The following is a 19330-nucleotide window of genomic DNA, read 5'->3' on the forward strand; positions in this document are numbered from 1 at the left end:
CTCCCCAAATTTCAACCAAAACTCCCCCAAATTTTTTTTTATTTATTTATTTTTTTTGCGGCGTGAAGGAATTTCTCGAGAATTAAAAAAAAATCACCAATTTTGCAGAAATTCGCCCAAAATTTAATTTTTTTGGGGATTTTTGACGGAAATTCCCGAATTCTTCCGATCCTTCCCGGAACCGGAAACACCCGAAGAACACCGGAAACTCCCGAAGTTTTCCGGAAATACCCGAAGATTCCCGGAAACCCCCGAAGCTCTTTACGGGCAGCCACGAAGAGTTCCGGAAGTTGCCGAAGTGCTGGCGGAAGTTGCCGAAGCGCCTCTCCGGAAGTTGCCGAAGGCGCGGCGCAAGCGGCGCCACACAAGATGGCGGACGGGGAGGAGGTGACTCTGGACGGGCGACCGCTGCATTTACTGCGCGTCGCCGACCTCAAAGCGGCTCTGGAGCAGCGCGGCCTCGCCAAGAGCGGCCAGAAGAGCGCCCTGATCAAACGGCTGCGAGGGGTGAGAAACGGGGGGGGAAAAGCGGCGGAAATGGCGGCGGTGTGAGGAGAAACCGCCGTGAGGGGAGGGGGGGGGCGGGAAAATGGCGGCGCATGCGCGGGAGGGGGGGGGAAGGTTCCCCCTCAGGGTTTTCCCGCCAACGCGTGAGGGGGGAAAAAAGGCGGGAAGGAGGAGACCCCCCCTCATATAGGGTGAGTGGGGGTGAGGGGGGATTTGGGGGGAAAAAAGGGGATTTTGGGTGGGTGGGAGTTGGTTTTTTGGGGTGAAAGTTGGGGGTTTTGGGGTTGGAGTTGGGGGTTTGGTTTGTTGGGGTGAAAGTTGGGAGTTTTGGGGTTGGAGTTGGGGGTTTGGGGGTTTGGGGGTTTGGGGAAGAGGCTGAGGGGGTTTAGGAGGTTGTGAGGGGATTTGGGGTGAAAATCGCGGTTTTGATAAGTTAGAGGGAAATTCTGAGAGAATTTGGGTTTAAAACTCCGGGTTTGAGGGTTTTGTGAGGGGATTTGGGGTGAAAATCGCGGTTTTTAGGAGTTTGAGGGAAAGTCTGAGGCGATTTGGGGTTAAAGGTCGGGGTTTGAGGGTTTTGTGAGGGGATTTGGGGTGAAAATCCTGGTTTTGATGAGTTAGAGGAAAATTCTGAGGGAATTTGGGTTTAAAACTCCGGGTTTGACGTTTTTGTGAGGGGATTTGAGGTGAAAAACTCGGTTTCGATAAGTTTGAGTAAAATTCTGAGGGAACTTGGGTTTAAAACTCCGGGTTTGACGTTTTTGTGAGGGGATTTGAGGTGAAAATCGCGGTTTTGATGAGTTTGAGGAAAATTCTGAGGGAATTTGGGTTTAAAACTCCGGGTTTGAGGTTTTTATGAGGGGATTTGGGGTGAAAATCAGGGTTTTGATGAGTTTGAGGAAAATTCTGAGAGGATTTGGGTTTAAAGTTCCGATTTTGAGGAGTTTTTGAGGAGATTTGAGGTAAAAGTTGCAGTTCTGAGGGGATTTGGGTTTAAAGCTCCGATTTTGAGTTTTTTGTGAGGGGATTTGGGGTGAAAATCCTGGATTTTATGAGTTTGATGAAAAAGCTGAGGGGATTTGGGGTAAAAGTTGCAGTTTTGATGAGTTTGAGGAAAATTCTGAGGGAATTTGGGTTTAAAACTCCAGTTTTGAGGTTTTTATGAGGGGATTTGGGGTGAAAATCCCGGTTTTGATGAGTTAGAGGGAAATTCTGAGGGAATTTGGGTTTAAAACTCCGGGTTTGAGGTTTTTGTGAGGGGTTTTATGGTAAAATCCCGGTTTTGATGATTTTGAGGAAAATTCTGAGGGAATTTGGGTTTAAAACTCCAGTTTTGAGTTTTTTGTGAGGGGATTTGGGGTGAAAATCCCGGTTTTAAAGAGTTTGAGGGAAAGTCTGAGACGATTTGGGGTTAAAGGTCGGGGTTGAGGGGTTTGTGAGGGGATTTGGGGTGAAAAACTCGGTTTTAAAGAGTTTGAGGAAAATTCTGAGGGAATTTGGGTTTAAAACTCCGGTTTTGATGTTTTTATGATAAGATTTGAGGTGAAAATCCCGGTTTTAAAGAGTTTGAGGGAAAATCTGACACGATTTGGGGTTAAAGGTCGTGGTTTGAGGGTTTTGTGAGGAGATTTGGGGTGAAAATCGCGATTTTAACGAGCTTGAGGGAAAGTCTGAGACGATTTGGGTTTAAAACTCCGGGTTTGAGGGTTTTGTGAGGGGATTTGGGGTAAAATCCCGGTTTTGATGAATTTGAGGAAAATTCTGAGGGGATTTGGGTTTAAAACTCCGGGTTTGAGGTTTTTATGAGGAGATTTGAGGTGAAAATCCCGGTTTTGATGATTTTGAAGGAAATTCTGAGGGAATTTGGGTTTAAAACTCCGGGTTTGAGGTTTTTGTGAGGGGATTTGGGGTAAAAATCCCGGTTTTGATGAGTTTGAGGAAAATTCTGAGGGATTTGGGTTTAAAACTCCGGTTTAGAGGTTTTTGTGAGGGGATTTGGGGTGAAAATCGCGGTTTTAAAGAGTTTGAGGGAAAGTCTGAGATGATTTGGGGTTAAAGGTCGGGGCCTGAGGGTTTCGTGAGGGGATTTGGGGTAAAATCGCGGTTTTAATGATTTTGAGGAAAATTCTGAGGGGATTTGGGTTTAAAACTCCGGTTTTGAGGTTTTTATGAGGTGAAAATCTCGGTTTTAAAGAGTTTGACGGAAAGTCTGAGACGATTTGGGGTTAAAGGTCGGGATTTGAGGGTTTTATGAGGCGATTTTGGGTGAAAATCGCGATTTTAACGAGCTTGAGGGAGAGTCTGAGACGATTTGTGTTTAAAACTCCGGGTTTGAGGTTTTTGTGAGGGGATTTTGGGTAAAAATCCCGGTTTTGATGAGTTTGAGGAAAATTCTGAGGGAAATCGGGTTTAAAACTTCGGTTTTGAGGTTTTTGTGAGCAGATTTGAGGTGAAAATCCCGGTTTTGATGATTTTGAGGAAGGTTTTATGGGAATTTGAGTTTAGAACTCCATTTTTGATGTTTTTATGAGGAGATTTGAAGTGAAAATCCCGGTTTTGATGAGTTAGAGGGAAATTCTGAGGGAATTTGGGTTTAAAACTCCGGGTTTGAGGTTTTTGTGAGGGGATTTGGGGTAAAATCCCTGTTTTGATGATTTTGAGGAAAATTCTGAGGGAATTTGGGTTTAAAACTCCGGGTTTGAGGGTTTTGTGAGGGGATTTGGGGTGAAAATCTGGTTTTGATGATTTTGAGGAAAATTCTGAGGGAATTTGGGTTTAAAACTCCGGGTTTGAGGTTTTTGTGAGGAGATTTGAGGTGAAAATCCCGGTTTTGATGAGTTAGAGGGAAATACTGAGAGAATTTGGGTTTAAAACTCCGGGTTTGAGGTTTTTGTGAGGGGATTTGAGGTGAAAATCCCGGTTTTGATGAGTTTGAGGAAAATTCTGAGGGGGTTTGGGTTTAAAACTCCGGGTTTGAGGTTTTTGTGAGGGGATTTGGGGTGAAAATCGCGGTTTTAAAGAGTTTGAGGGAAAGTCTGAGACGATTTGGGGTTAAAGGTCGGGGGTTGACGGTTTCGTGAGGGGATTTGGGGTAAAATCCCGGTTTTGATGATTTTGAGGAAAATTCTGAGGGGATTTGGGTTTAAAGGTCTGGGTTTGAGGGTTTTGTGAGGGGATTTGGGGTAAAATCCCGGTTTTGATGAGTTAGAGGGAAATTCTGAGGGAATTTGGGTTTAAAACTCCAGGTTTGAGGTTTTTGTGAGAGGATTTGGGGTAAAAATCCCGGTTTTGATAAGTTTGAGGAAAATTCTGAGGGGATTTGGGTTAAAACTCCGGTTTTGAGTTTTTTATGAGGGGATTTTGGGTGAAAATCTCGGTTTTGATGAGTTTGAGGAAAATTCTGAGGGGATTTGGGTTTAAAGGTCGGGGTTTGAGGGTTTTGTGAGGGGATTTGGGGTAAAATCCCGGTTTTGATGAGTTTGAGGAAAATTCTGGGGGAATTTGGGTTTAAAACTCCAGTTTTGAGGTTCTTGTGAGGGGATTTGGGGTAAAATCCCGGTTTTGATGATTTTGAGGAAATTTCTGAGGGAATTTGGCTTTAAAACTCCGGGTTTGAGGTTTTTGTGAGAGGATTTGGGGTAAAATCCCGGTTTTGATAAGTTTGAGGGAAATTCTGAGGGGATTTGGGTTTAAAGCTCTGATTTTGAGGAGTTTTTGAGGAGATTTGAGGTAAAAGTTGCAGTTCTGAGTGGATTTGGGTTTAAAACTCCGGTTTTAAGGTTTTTGTGAGGGGATTTGGGGTAAAAATCCTAATTTTGATGAGTTCAAAGAAAATTCTGAGGGGATATTGGGTAGAAGTTGCGTTTTTGATCATTTTGAGGAAAATTTTGTCATTTTTTGGGTTTAGAACTCTGGTTTTGAGGAGTTTGTGAGGGGATTTGGGGTGAAAATCCCGGTTTGAATGATTTTGATGAAAATTCTGCAAGAATTTGGGTTTAAAACTCCCACTTTGAGACATTTGTGAGGGAATTTGATGTAAAAGTTGCGGTTTTGATGAATTAAAGTAAAAATCTGAGGCAATTTAAGTTTTAAACCCAATTTTTGGGGAATTTGGGGTAAATATTACAGTTTTAAGGCGGAATTTTGGGGCAAAAGTTGGGTTTTTATCATTTTGAGCAGATTTTTAGGGGTAATTGGAGATAAAATCATTGTTTTGAGGTGATTTAGATTAAAAAATTGTAATTTTTGGTGACGTTGGGAGAGAATTTGAGGTAAAACTTGATGGTTTGGGGACTTTGAGAAGGGCCTGAGGCGCTTTGAGATAAAAAGTGAAATTTTTGTTAAATTTCCAGCAGATTTGAGGTAAAATTTAAATTTTTTGTGCATTCCAGAAGGATTTGAGGCCAAATCCCCATTTTTCACACGTTTGTGTGGGGATTTTAGGTTAAAACTGCAGGTTTTGGGGTGTTTTGATACAAAAAAAAAAAATCACAATTTTGTTGAGGTTTTGAGAGGATTTGAGGCAAAAATCACTTTTTTTGTGGCTTTCTGAGGGGATTTGGGGCAAAAAACCAATATTTGGTTACTTTGTGAAGGATTTTGAGGTGAAATTCAGAGTTTTTGAGGAAATCTGTGTCAGAAGTTCAGAATTTGGTGGGTTTTGGGTTAATTATGGGCATTTTGTGGGGATTTTGGGGGAAATTCTGGGGATTTGGGGGGGGATGGTGACAAAAAAGTGAATTTTCGAGAAATTAAATTTCAGGGAGTTCTAAATTTGCCGAAATCTGCCCAAATTCAGGCGCTGATGTTGGAGAACCTCCAGAAGCACTCGAGCCCCCACCCCACCTTCCAGCCCAACTCCCAGGTGAGACCCCAAAAATACCCCAAATTCCCCCAAATTTTCGGAAATCCACCCAAAATTCCAGGAAATTTCCCCAAAATCCTCTGAAATCCACCCAAAATTCCCCAAAATTCTCTTGAATCCACCCAAAATTCTCTCGAATTCCTCCAAAACCTCCCCAAATTATCAGCAAAATTTCATTAAATCCACCCAAATTCTTTCAAAATTTTGCCAAAAATCCCCCAAAATTTCTTTAAAACCCCAAAAATCCCCCAAATTCCCCCAAAATTTCAGAAATCCACCCAAAATTCCAGCAAATTTCCCAAAATTCTCTGAAATCCACCCAAAATTCCCCAAAATTCTCTTGAATCCGCCAAAAATTCTCTCAAATTCCTCCAAAACCTCCCCAAATTCCCAGCAAAATTTCATTAAATCCACCCAAATTCTTTCAAATTTTGCCAAAAATCCCCAAAATTTCTTTAAAACCCCAAAAATTCTCCAAAATCTGCCCAAATCCTCTTTAAAGTTCTACCAAATTCCCCAAAATCCCCCCAAATTTCCCCAAATTCCGACAGATTTGCCCAAATTTTCCCCCGAAATCCCAAATTTAAAAAAAAAATTTGATCAAATTTTCCCCAAATCTCCTCAAATTTCCTCAAAAAATCCCAAAAATGGCAGGAAAATCAGAAATCACCAAAAAATCCCCAAATTTTTGGGATGTGAGGCAGCAAAACCCCCAAAAACCGTCAAAAAATCACTAAAAATGGACAAAAAATGATAAAAAATCACCAAAAAGTGTCCAAAAATTCCCAGAAAAATAAAAAAAAACAGAAAAGGGGGAAAAAAACTCCAAAAGTCCTGAAATTTTCCCAAATTTTTGGAATTCTCAATTATAGGCTTCACTTATTTCTGAAAAAACATTCCAAATGTCATTAAAAATAATTTTTAAATTACTAAAAATCTCAAAAAATAGTCAAAAATCTCCCAAAAAAGCTCAAAAATTTGGGAAAAATTCCCAAAAATCCCAAATAGTTCCCAAATTTTTGGGAATTCTGAATTTTTGGGATCTGGGGGTGGAAAGGCTTCACTTAATCCAGAAAAACCATTAAAAATAATTAAAAATCGTTTTAAAAATGACTAAAAATATTTTAAAATTTCAATAATCACCCAAAAAACCAAAAAAAATTGGGAAACATTTGGGGAAAAGCTCCCAAAATCCCAAATCATTCCCAAATTTTATGGAATTCCAAATTTTTTGGGATCTGGGGGTGGAACAGCCTCACTAAGCCCATGCAGAACCCCAAAAAAATGTTGAAAAATCGTCAAAAATCACCGAAAAGTCACCCAAAATCATTTTAAAAATCCCCAAAAAAGCAAGGAAAAAAAGGGAAAAAATTCCCAAAAATCCCAAATGGTTCCCAAATTTTTGGGAATTCCAAATTTTTGGGATGTGGGGGTGGAACAGCCTCACTAAGCCCATGCAGAACCCCAAAAAAATGTTGAAAAATCGTCAAAAATCACCAAAAAGTCACCAAAAATCATCCAAAAAATCCCCAAAAAAGCAAGGAAAAAAAGGAAAAAATGGGAAAAAATTCCCAAAAATCCCAAATGGTTTCCAAATTTTTGGGAATTACAAATTTTTGGGATCTGGGGGTGGAACAGCCTCACTTAACCCACGTGGAACCCCAAAAAAATGTTGAAAAATCGTCAAAAATCACCAAAAATCCCCCACAAAAGCTTAAAAAAATTAGGAAAAAATGGGGAAAATTGCCCAAAAATCCCGAATTGTTCCCAAATTTTTGTGAATTTTGTGTTTTTTTGGCAGATGGGCGAGGCCATGGGGCAGAACAGTTTCATCAAGCAGTACCTGGAGAAGCAGCAGGAGCTGCTGCAGCAGCGCCGCGACGCCCCCGAGCCCCACGGTGAGAGAAATGCACAAATTCACCCCAAATTTACCCCAAAATACACCCCAAATTCACCCCAAATCACCACAGAAATCCACCTAAAATTTACCCCAAATTTATCCCAAATCCACCCAAAATTCACCCCAAATTTGTCCCAAAATCCACCCCAAATCCCACCAAAAAATACCCCAAAATTCACTCTAAAATTCTACCCCAATATCCCCCAAATTCACCCCGAATTTGTCCCAAAATCCACCCAAAATTCACCCCAAATTTATCCCAAAATCCACCCAAAATTCACCCCAAATTTGTCCCAAAATCCACCCCAAATTTGTCCCAAATTCACCACAAAAATCCACCCAAAATTCACCCCAAATTCACCCCAAATTTATCCTAAAATCCACCCCAAAATTCACCCCAAATTTATCCCAAAATCCACCCAAAATTCACCCCAAATTTGTCCCAAAATCCACCCCAAATTTATCCCAAATTCACCACATAAATCCCCCAAAATTCCACCCAAATTTATCCCAAATTCACCACAAAAATCCCCCAAACTTAACCCCAAATTTATCCCAAATTTATCCCAAAATTCACCCCAAATTCACCCCAAATTCACCCAAAATTTATCCCAAATTTATCCCAAAATTCACCCCAAATTCACCACAAATTTACCTCAAATTTATCCCAAATTCACCCCAAATTTACCCCAAATTAATCCCAAAATCCACCCAAAATTCACCCCAAATTTATCCCAAAATCCACCCAAAATTCACCCCAAATTTATCCCAAATTCACCCCAAATTTACCCCAAATTAATCCCAAAATCCACCCAAAATTCACCCCAAATTTATCCCAAAATCCACCCAAAATTCACCCCAAATTTATCCCAAATTCAGCACAAAAATCCCCCAAAATTCACCCCAAATTTGTCCCAAAATCCACCCCAAATTCACCCCAAATTTATCCCAAAATCCACCCAAAATTCACCCCAAATTTATCCCAAATTCAGCACAAAAAACCCCCAAAATTCACCCCAAATTTATCCCAAAATCCACCCAAAATTCACCCCAAATTTATTCCAAATTCACCACAAAAATCCCCCAAAATTCACCCCAAATTTATCCCAAAATCCACCACAAAATTCACCCTAAATTTATCCCAAAATCCACCCAAAATTTATCCCAAATTTATCCCAAATTCACCACAAAAATCCCCCAAAATTCACCCCAAATTTATCCCAAAATCCACCCAAATCCCACCAAAAAATACCCTAAAATTCACCCCAAAATTCTACCCCAATATCCCCCAAATTCACCCTAAAATCACCTCAAATTTATCCCAAATTCATCCCAAAATCCACCAAAAAATACCCCAAAATTCCACTGCAAAATTCCCCAAAATTCTACTCCAATATCCCCCAAATTCACTCCAAAATCACCCGAAATTTATCCAAAATTCACCCCAAATTTATCCAAAATTTATCCCAAAATCCACCAAAAAATATCCTAAAATCCCACCTCAAAATTCACCCCAAATTTACCCAAAATTCATTCCAAATCCCACCAAAAATACCCCAAAATTCCACTACAAAATTCCCCCAAATTCTACTCCGATATCCCCCAAATTCCACCCAAATTCACCCCGAATTTTTCCCAAAATCCCACCAAAAAATACCCCAAAATTCCACCGCAAAATTAACCCAAAATTTACCCAAAATTCACCCCAAAACCCACCAAAAAATACCCCAAAAATCCAACCCAAAATCCCCCAAAATTCTACCCTAATATACCCCAAATTTCACCCAAATTCACCCCAAATTTATCCCAAATTCATTCCGAAATCCACCAAAAAATATCCAAAAATTCCACTGCGAAATTCCCTAAAATTCTACCCCAATATCCTCCAAATTCACCCCAAAATTCATCCCAAATTTATCCAAAATTCACCCCAAGATCCAACCAAAAACTATCCCAAAATCCCACCCCAAAATTCACCTGAAATTTATCCAAAATTCATCCCAAAAGCCACCAAGAAATACCCCAAAATTCCACCTCAAAATTCCCCAAAATTATACCCCAATATCCTCCAAATTCACCCCAAAATCACCCCAAATTTATTCAAAATTCATCCCAAATTCCACCAAAAAAATACCCAGAAATTCCAACCCAAAATTCGCCAAATTCAGCCCAAAAATCCTCGGAATTCAGCCAAAATACCCCAAATATGCCCAAAAATCCCTTAAATTCCCCCAAAAATTCCCAAAATCCACCCGGAATTCCCAAAATTTAACCAAAACCCCCAAATTTCCGCAAAATTCCACCCAAAATATACCAAATTTCCCCAAAATTCCCCCTAAAATCTCTAAAATTTCCCAAAATTCCCCAAAAATCCCCAATTCCCCCCAAATTTCCCGCCCAATTCCCATAGTTCCCCCAAATTTCCACAAAATTCTTCCCAAAATTTCCCAAATTTCCACAAAATTCCCCCTAAAATCTCCAAAATTTCCAAAAACTCCCCAAATTTCCCCCAAATTTCCACCTCAATTCCTATGGTTCTCCCAAATTTCCACCAAATTCTCCCCAAAATGTCCCAAATTTCCCCAAAATTCCCACCAAAATCTACAAATTTTCCCCAAAATTCCCCCCAAAATCTACAAAATTTCCTCCAAAATTCCCTAAATTCCCCCCAAATTTCCACCAAATTCTCCCCAAAATTTCCCAAATTTTCGCAAAATTTCCTCTAAAATATCAAAAATTTCCCAAAATTCCCCAAAAATACCCAAATTCCCACAAAATTTTCCCCAAAGTTTCCCAAATTTCCCCCAAAATTCCCCCCAAATTTCCACCAAATTCTCCCCCAGTTTTCCCAAAAATTGCCCCCAAAATCTCCACATTTTCCCAAAATTCTCTTTGAAATTCCCCAAATTTTCCCCAAATTCCCCCTAAAATCTCCAAATTTTACCAAATTTCCTTTTGAAATTCCCAAAAAAATCCTCAAATTCCTCCCGAATTTTCCCGAATTTTCCCGATTTTGTTATTTTTGCAGCCTCGGAGCCGGGGGAGGAGGAGGAGGAGGAGGAGGAGGAAGGAGCGGGGAGGAAGGAGCGGCGCCGGATGGTGAGGGAAACTCAGGCACAATCCACATTTTTGGGTGTTTTTTGGGATATTTCGGTCAATTTTGGGGTTTTTATTTAATTTTGGGCTTTTTGGGTTAATTTTGGGGTTTTAGGGTTTTTTTTTTCCTTTAGTTTTGGGATTTTGGGGTTAATTTTAGGGTTTTTTTCCTTTTTATTTTGGGATTTTTTTTTTAATTTTTGGGGTTTTTTCCTTTAATTTTGGGATTTTGGGTTAATTTTGGAGTTTTTTCCTTTAATTTTGGGGATTTTTGGTTCGTTTTGGGGGTTTTGGTTTAATTTTTTTTTTTCCTTTACTTTTGGGCTTTGGGGTTAATTTTTGGGTTTTTTTCCTTTAATTTTGGGCTTATTTTGGGGGTTAATTTGCTTTAGTTTCATTTTTTTGGGTTAATTTGGGGGTTTTGGGTTAATTTTGGGGTTTTTTCCTTTAATTTTGGGGTTTTTGGGTTAATTTTGGGGTTTTTTTTTTTCTTTAATTTTGGGCTTTTTTGGGTCGAGTTTGGGGTTTATTTCCTTTAATTTTGGGGGGTTTGGGTTAATTTGGGGTTTTTTCATTTAATTTTGGGGATTTTTTGGGTTAATTTTTGGGGTTTTTTCCTTTAATTTTGGGTTTATTTTTGGGTTAATTTGCTTTAGTTTCATTTTTTTTTGGGTTATTTTGGGGGTTTTGGGTTAATTTTGGTTTTTTCCTTTAATTTTGGGTTAATTTTGGGGGTTTTTCTCCTTTAATTTTGGGATTTTTGGGTTAATTTTGGGGGTTTTTATTTAATTTTGTGGGTTTTCCCTTTTATTTTGGGGTTTTTTGGGTTTATTTTGGGGTTTTTTTCCTTTAATTTTGGGATTTTTGGGTTTATTTTGGGTTTTTTTTCCTTTAATTTTGGGATTTTAGGGTTAATTTTGTTTTTTTTTCTAATTTTGGGGATTTTGGGTTAATTTGGGGGATTTTTTTCCATCCATTTTGGCGATTTTCGGTTAATTTGGGCATTTTTGGGTTAATTTGGGGGTTTTTCCTTTTATTTTGGGGATTTTGGGTTAATTTTGGGTTTTTTTTGGGGGGAATGTGTCAATTTTTGGGTAGAATGTCCCATTTTTTCCTGGAATTTCCTCATTTTTGGGTCAAATTTTCCCTATTTTGGGTCAAATTCCCCCTTTTTTCTGGAATTTCCTCCATTTTGTGTCAAATTTTCCCAATTTTGGGTCAAAATCTCCCATTTTATCTGCAATTTCCCCAATTTCGGTCTGAAACTCCCAAATTTTTCCCAAAATTCCCAAATTTTGGGGATTTTGGGTTAATTTTGGGATTTTTTTTCCTTTAATTTTGGGGTTTTTGGGTTATTTTTTGGTTTTTTCCCTTTAATTTTGGGATTTTTGGGTTAATTTGGGGATTTTTCCTTTAATTTTGGGATTTTGGGTTAATTTTGTTTTTTGGTTTTTTTCCTTTAATTTTGTTTTTTTCGGGTTAAATTGGTTTTTTTTTTCCTTTAATTTTATAGATTTGGGGTTAATTTTGGGTTTTTTTTTCCTTTAATTTTGGTATATTTGGATTAATTTTGGCTTTTTGTCCTTTAATTTTGGGTTAATTTTGGGTTTTTTTCTTTAATTTTGGCATTTTGGACAATTTTTGGAATTTTTTGGGTTAATTTTGGTTTTTTTTTCCTTTAATTTTTGGATTTTTGGGTTAATTTTAGGATTCTTCGATTAATTTTGGGGTTTTTTTCCTTTAATTTTGGTATATTTGGGTTAAATTTGGCATCTTTTTTCCTTTAATTTTGGGTGAATTTTGGGTTTTTTTTCCTTTAAGTTTTGGGATTTTTGGGTTAATTTTGGGGTTTTTTCCTTTAATATTGGTGATTTTGGGTAAATTTTTTCTGCAGTTTTTCCAATTTTTTCTGAATTTTCCCATTTTTGGCTGAAATTTTCAGATTTTTTCTGAATTTTCCCATTTTTGGCTGTCACTTTCACATTTTCGAATGAACTTTTACCCCTTTTTTTCCGCAATTTCCCCATTTTTAGTTGAAATTCCCCCAATTTCCCGCCCCGACTCCGCCATCTTGTTTCCCATTTTTTCCTGGAATTTCCTCCATTTTGTGTCAAATTTTCCCAATTTTGGGTCAAATTCCCCCATTTTTCTCAAATTTCCTCTATTTTGTGTCAAATTTTCCCAATTTTGAGTCAAATTCCCCCATTTTTCTCAAATTTCCTCCATTTTGTGTCAAATTTTCCCAGTTTTGGGTCAAATTTCTCCATTTTTTCTGGAATTTCCTCCATTTTGGTTCAAATTTTCCCAATTTTGGTTCAAATCCCCCCATTTTACTGGAATTCCCCCAATTTTTGTCCGAACTCCCCGAATTTTTCCCAAAATCCCCAAATTTTGGGGATTTTGGGTTAATTTTGGTTTTTTCCCTTTAATTTTGGGGATTTTGGGTTAATTTTGTTTTTTTTCCTTTAATTCTGGAATTTTTGGGTTAATTTTGGAGTTTTTTCCTTTAATTTTGGGATTTTGGGTTAATTTGGGGGATTTTTTTTTCCATCCATTTTGGGGATTTTCAGTAATTTGGGCATTTTTGGGTTAATTTGGGGTTTTTTCCTTTTATTTTGGGGATTTTGGGTTAATTTGGGGTTTTTTTGGTTTTTTTGGGGGGAATGTGTCAATTTTTGGGTAGAATGTCCCATTTTTTCCTGGAATTTCCTCATTTTTGTGTCAAATTTTCCCAATTTTGTGTCAAATTCCCCCATTTAATCTGTAATTTCCCCAATTTCGGTCCGAACCCCCCAGAATTTTTCCCAAAATTCCCAAATTTTGGGGATTTTGGGTTAATTTTGGAGTTTTTTCCTTTAATTTTGGGATTTTGGGGTTAATTTTGAGATTTTTTCCTTTAACTTTGTGGATTTTGAGTTAAGTTTTTGTTTTCTTTCTTTAATTTTGGGGATTTTGGATTAATTTGGGGGTTTTTTCCTTTAATTTTGGGGGTTTTTTGGGTTTATTTGGGTTTTTTTCCCTTTAATTATATAGATTTTGGGTTAACTTTGAGGTTTTTTTTTCTTTAATTTCGCGGATTTGGGGTTAATTTTGGGGTTTTTTTCCTGTTAATTTTGGCTTTTTTTCCTTTAATTTTGGGTTAATTTTGGTTTTTTTTCTTTAATTTTGGCATTTTGGACAATTTTTGGAATTTTTTGGGTTAATTTTGGTTTTTTTTTCCTTTAATTTTTGGATTTTTGGGTTAATTTTAGGATTCTTCGATTAATTTTGGGATTTTTTTCCTTTAATTTTGGTATATCTGGGTTAAATTTGGCATCTTTTTTCCTTTAATTTTGGGTGAATTTGGGGTTTTTTCCTTTAAGTTTTGGCATTTTGGGTTAATTTCGGGGATTTTTCCTTTAGCTTTGGGTTAATTTTGGGGTTTATTTTCTTTAATTTTGTTTTTTTTTTCCCGCCAGAGCCGCGTGGCCCCGCCCCCCTCCGGCCCCGCCCCCTCAGGCCCCGCCCCCCGGCGCCGCCGCCCCGCCCCCGGCGCCGAGGAGGAGGAGGAGGAGGACGAAGACGACGACGAAGACGAAGAAGAGGAAGAAGAAGAGGAAGAAACCCCAAAAATCACCGAAATCGCCCCAAAATCCCCCCCGGAGGGGGCGGAGCCAAACCCGGAAGTGGCGCAAAAAGAGGCGGAGCCAAAGCAGGAAGAGGAGAAGGAGGAGGCGGAGCCAATGGAGGCCACGCCCCTTGTGGAGGAAGCCACGCCCACCAGCGGGGGAAGCCCCTCCCCTCCCCCGCTAAAGGGGGCGGGGCCTGAGGAGGAAAAGGGGGCGGAGCTTCAGATAAAAGGGGCGGAGCTTCCAGAGGAGGGGGCGGAGCTTCCAATGGAAGGGGCGGAGCTTCCGGAGGATGGGGCGGAGCCTCCACCCCCTAATTTAAATGCCGAGGCCCCGCCCCCACCCCGCCCCTCCCCCCCCTCCTCCTCCTCCTCTTCGGCCTCCTCGGCCCCCCCCTCCCCCCCGGGGGCGGGGCTCAGGTGAGCGGGGGCGGGGCTAAGGGGGAAAGGGGGCGGGGCTAAGGGAGGCCACGCCCACCGCGGCCAAAATATGGTAATTGTGTTCCTCAGGAGGGGGCGGGGCCACGGCGGGACACGCCCCCGGAGGAGAGGTGAGCGGGGGATTTGGGGGGAATTTGGGGAAATTTGGGGGGATTTTGGGAAAATTGGGCAATTTTAGGGGAAATTTGGGAGAATTGGGGGGAAATTGGGAAAAGCGGGAAAATTTGGTAATTTTTACGGGAAAATTGGGAAGAAATTGGGATAATTTGGTGATTTTACGGGAAAATTGGGGATTTTAGAAGGAAATTTGGGAATTTTAGAGGAAATTTGGGGAGTTTAGGGGAAAATTGAGAAAAATTGGGGATTTTAGAAGGAAATTTGGAAGAATTTTGGGGAAGTTTGGGAGAAATTAGGAAAAATATAAGATTTTAGGGGAAAATTGGGGAATTTTAGGGGAAAATTGGGGAGAAATTGGGAAAATTAGGTAATTTTACAGGAAAATTGGGTAATTTTGGGGTAAAATTGGGGAATTTTAGGGGAAATTTCGGAGAATTTGGGGAAGTTTTTGAGAAATTAAGCAAAATATAAGATTTTAGGGGAAAATTGGGGAATTTTGGGGGAAACGGGAAAAATTGGGGATTTTTGGGGAAAATTGGGCAATTTTAGGGGAAATTTGGGAGAATTTTGGGAAGTTTTTGTGAAATTAAGCAAAATATAAGATATTAGGGGAAATTTGGGGAATTTAGAGGAAATTGGGGAAATTTGGGGGAAATTTGGGGGAAATTTGGGGGAAATTGGGCAATTTTAGGTGAAATTGGGGAAAATCTGAGAAGTTTGGGAGAAAAGAGGAAATATTGGGGATTTTAGGGGAAAATTGGGGAATTTTGGGGGAAATTTGGGGGGAATTGGGAAAATCGGGGATTTTAGAAGGAAATTGGGGAATTTGAGGGGTAAATTGGGGAGAAATTGGGAAAATTAGGTGATTTTACGGGAAAATTGGGGAATTTAGGGGAAAATTGTGGACTTATAGGGGAAAATCGGGGAATTTTGGGGATTTTAGTGGAAAATTGGGGAATTTTAGGGGAAAGTTGGGGAAAAATGGGGATTTTAGGGGGAAATTTGGGAATTTTGGGTGAAATTGTGAAAATTTGGGGATTTTAGGGGAAAATTGGGGAATTTTAGGGGAGATTTGGGAGAATTTTGGGGACGTTGGGGAGAAATTGGGGAAAATTTGGGAATTTTGGGGAAAATTGTGGAATTATAGGGGAAAATTGGGGAATTTTGGGGATTTTAGGGGAAAATTGGGGAATTTTAGGGAGATTTAGGGAGTTTTAAAGGGAACTTGGGGAATTTTCGGAGAAATTGGGAAAATTTGGGGTTTTAGGGGAAAATTGGGAAGATTTGGGGATTTTAGGGGAAAACTGAGGAATTATAGGGGGAAATTGGGGAATTTTAGGGGAAATTTGGGAGAATTTGGGGGGAAATTTGGGGGAAATTGGGAAAAATTGGGGATTTTATGGGAAAATTGAGGAATTTAGGGGAATGTTGGGAAAAGTTTGGGATTTTAGAAGGAAATTGGGGAATTTAGGGGAAAATTGGGGAATTTTGGGGGAAATTGGGGAATTTCAGGGGAAATTGGGCAATTTGGGGGATTTTTGGGTGGATTTGGGCAAATTTTGGAGAAGTTTTAGGGGAAATTTGGGGTAAATTGAGGAAATGTTGGGCAAATTTGAAAGATTTTGGGAGGAAATCGGAAAAATTTGGGGGAAATTAAGGAAAGTTGAGGGGATTTTAGAGGGAAATTCGGAAATTTTGGAGATTTTCGGGGAAAATTGGAGGAATCTGAAAACTTTGGGTCATTTTGAGGGAGTTTTTGGAGTTCGGGGGAATTTTGGGGATTTTTTGGGGGATTTTAGGGGAGTTTTGTGGATTTTTCGGTGGATTTTTACAGAAGTTTAGTGATTTGGGGGATTTTTGGGGATATTTTTGGGAATTTAGGGGAATTTTGGTAGAATTTGAGTGGATTTTGGTGTTTTTTAATATTTTAGGGGATTTTGTGGGGATTTTGGTAGAATTTGGGGAGATTTTTTTGGGAGTTTTTGGGATTTTAGGAGGATTCTGGTAGAATTTCGGGGAAATTTTGGGGAAATTTGGGGAATTTTAGGGAATTTTTGGGGAATTTTAATGCAATTTCAGTGGATTTGGGGGCACCCCTGGATTTTAGGGGAATTTTGGGATTTTTTGGGCTAATTTTTGAGATTTCGGGGGATTTTGGTACAATTTTAGGGGATTTAGGTGGAATCTTGGATTTTAGGGGATTTTTGGGGGATTTTAGAGGGATTTTGTGGAATTTTTGGGGGGATTTTGGTTTGATTTTGAGGGGATTTGGGGTTTTTTTGGGGGGATTTTTATTTGAATTTGAGGAGATTTTGGGATTTTTTGGAGGGATTTTGGTACAATTTTAGAGTATCTGGGTAAACTCTTGGATTTTAGGGGAATTTTGGGATTTTTTGGGGTTTTTTGGGGGTTTTTTTTGGATTTTTTGGTGATTTTTGGGTCCCCCATTGAGTCTGAGGGGTGGTCGCGGTGGGCGTGGCCTGCCCATAATTTACATTTTTCATTTGCATAACCACGCCTCTCATTAGCATAAACCCCGCTCCTTTTCATTCATTACATGGCCTCACCTCTGTTATTAACCCCGCCCACCCCTCGCTCTGATTGGCCGCTCCCTTCCCGCCGCGCCCCTTTCGGCGTCGCCGATTGGCCCCGCCCTTTGGCCACGCCTCCTCGGCGGCGCGGGGCATGCCGGGCTCGCGGCAAGATGGCGGCCCCGGCCGGCAGCGGCCGCCCCGCACAATAGCGGGGGGGGGAGGGGGCGCGGGGTGAGGCGAAAAGGGCCAAAAATGGGCAAAAATGGGCGAAAAACGGGAAAAACGGGGCGGAAATGGGGAGAAATGAGGGAAAAATGGGGGGAAATGGGGAAAAAATGGGGAAAAACGGGAAAAAATGGGGGGGAAAGGGGGAAAATGGGGAGGGGGAGCGGCGGGGAAAAGGCGGGAACGGGGCAGGGAGGGGAAAAAAAGCGGATTTTGTGGGGAAAATGGGGATTTTTATGTAAAAAATGGTGATTTTTGTAGGGAAAATGGGGATTTTTGTGGGGAAATTGGGAATTTTTGCGGGGAAATTGGGGGTTTTGTGGGAAAAATTGGGGTTTTTGAGGGGAAAAATGTGATTTTTGAAAGAAAAATTGGGGGTTTTGTGGGGAAAATGGGGGTTTTGTGAGGGGAAAATTGGGATTTTTGAGGGGAAATTGGGGTTTTTGTGGGGAAAATGGGATTTTTTGGGGGGGTTTTGTGAGGATAACTCGGGTTTTTGTGAAGAAAATGGGGGTTTTGTGAGGGGAAAATGGGGATTTTTGTGGGTGAAATGGGGGTTTTTGTGGGGAAAATTGGGGTTTATGAGGGGAAATTTGGGGTTTTTGTGGGGAAAATTGGGGTTTTTGAGGGGAAAAATGTGATTTTTGAAAGAAAAATTGGGGTTTTTGTGAGGGAAAATCGGGATTTTTGTGGGGAAATGGGGATTTTTGGGGGGGGGGAAATGGGGATTTTTTGGGGGAAATTGGGATTTATGAGGGGAAAATTGGGGTTTTTGTGGGAAAATTTGGGGTTTTTGTGGGGAAAATGGGGATTTTTGTGAGGGGAAAATGTGGATTTTGTGAGGGGAAAAGGGGATTTTTGTGGGGAAAATGGGGATTTTGGGGGAGAAAATGGGATTATGTGGGAGAAAATGGGGATTTTTGGGGAGAAAATGGGGATTTTATGTGGGGAAAATATGGATTTTTGTGGGGAAATTTGGGGTTTTTGTGGGGAAAATGGGGATTTTTGTGGGGAAAATGGGCATTTTGTGAGGGGAAAAGGGGATTTTTGTGGGGAAAATTGGGAATTTTAGGAGAAAATTGGGATTTTTGTGGGGAAAATGGGGATTATGGGGGAGAAAATGGGGATTTTGGGGGGTTTTTGTGGGAAAATAGGTTTTTTTGTGATGATAACGGGGGTTTTGTGAAGAAAATGGGATTTTGTGAGGGAAAAATGGGATTTTGGGGGGAAAATGGGGATTTTTGAGGGGAAAATGGGGATTTTTTGTGGGGAAAATTGGGGTTTTTGTGGGGAAAACGGGGGTTTTGTGAGGGGAAAAGGGGATTTTTGTGGGGAAAATGAGGATTTTTGAGGGGAAAATTGGGATTTTTGAGGGGAAAATTGGGGGTGTTTGTGGGGAAAATGGGGATTTTTGTGGGGAAAAATGGGATTTTTGAGGGAAAAATTGGGGGTTTTGTGAGGTAAAATGTGATTTTTGTGGGGAAAATTGGGGTTTTTGTGGGGAAAATGGGGATTTTTGTGGGGAAAATCGGGGTTTTTGGGGAAGAAAATGGGGATTTTTGGGGGGGTTTTGTGGGAAAAGGTTTTTTTGTGAGGATAACGGGGGTTTTGTGAGGCAAAATGGGGATTTTGTGAGGGGAAAATTGGGGGTTTTGTGGGTAAATTGGGATTTTTGGGGGGAAAATGGGGATATTCTGAGGGAAAATGGGGATTTTGTGATGGGAAAAAGGGACTTTTGTGGGGAAAATTGTGGTTTTTGTGGGGAAATTGGGGATTTGGGGGGAGAAAATGGGGTTTTTGAGGGAAAAATTGGGATTTTGTGGGGAAAATGGGGATTTTGTGGGGAAAATCGGGATTTTGGGGGAGAAAATGGGGATTTTTGGTTAAGAAAATGGGGATTTTGTGAGGAAAATGGGATTTTGTGGGGGAAATGGGGATTATGTGAGGGGAAAATGGGGATTTTGGGGGGGAAATTGGGGTTTTTGAGGGAAAATTTGGTGGTTTTGGGGGGAAAATCGGGATTTTTGTGGGGAAAATGG

General features: G+C 40.2%; 1 protein-coding gene across 1 annotated transcript in view; it reads left to right on the forward strand.

Annotated features, from left to right (window-relative positions):
- The first annotated feature begins 308 nt into the window (after positions 1-308).
- ACIN1 (apoptotic chromatin condensation inducer 1) overlaps positions 309-19330 on the forward strand; it is a 51889-nt gene continuing 32867 nt past the window's right edge. Inside the window, 6 exon segments of the mRNA XM_072921304.1 lie at positions 309-507; positions 5306-5371; positions 7173-7269; positions 10300-10370; positions 13826-14394; positions 14485-14525. Of these exon segments, the coding sequence (XP_072777405.1) occupies positions 370-507; positions 5306-5371; positions 7173-7269; positions 10300-10370; positions 13826-14394; positions 14485-14525 (982 nt within the window). The 5' untranslated portion in view covers positions 309-369.

This window comes from Taeniopygia guttata, chromosome 36 (genome assembly GCF_048771995.1).
Source record: "Taeniopygia guttata chromosome 36, bTaeGut7.mat, whole genome shotgun sequence".
NCBI lineage: Eukaryota > Metazoa > Chordata > Aves > Passeriformes > Estrildidae > Taeniopygia > Taeniopygia guttata.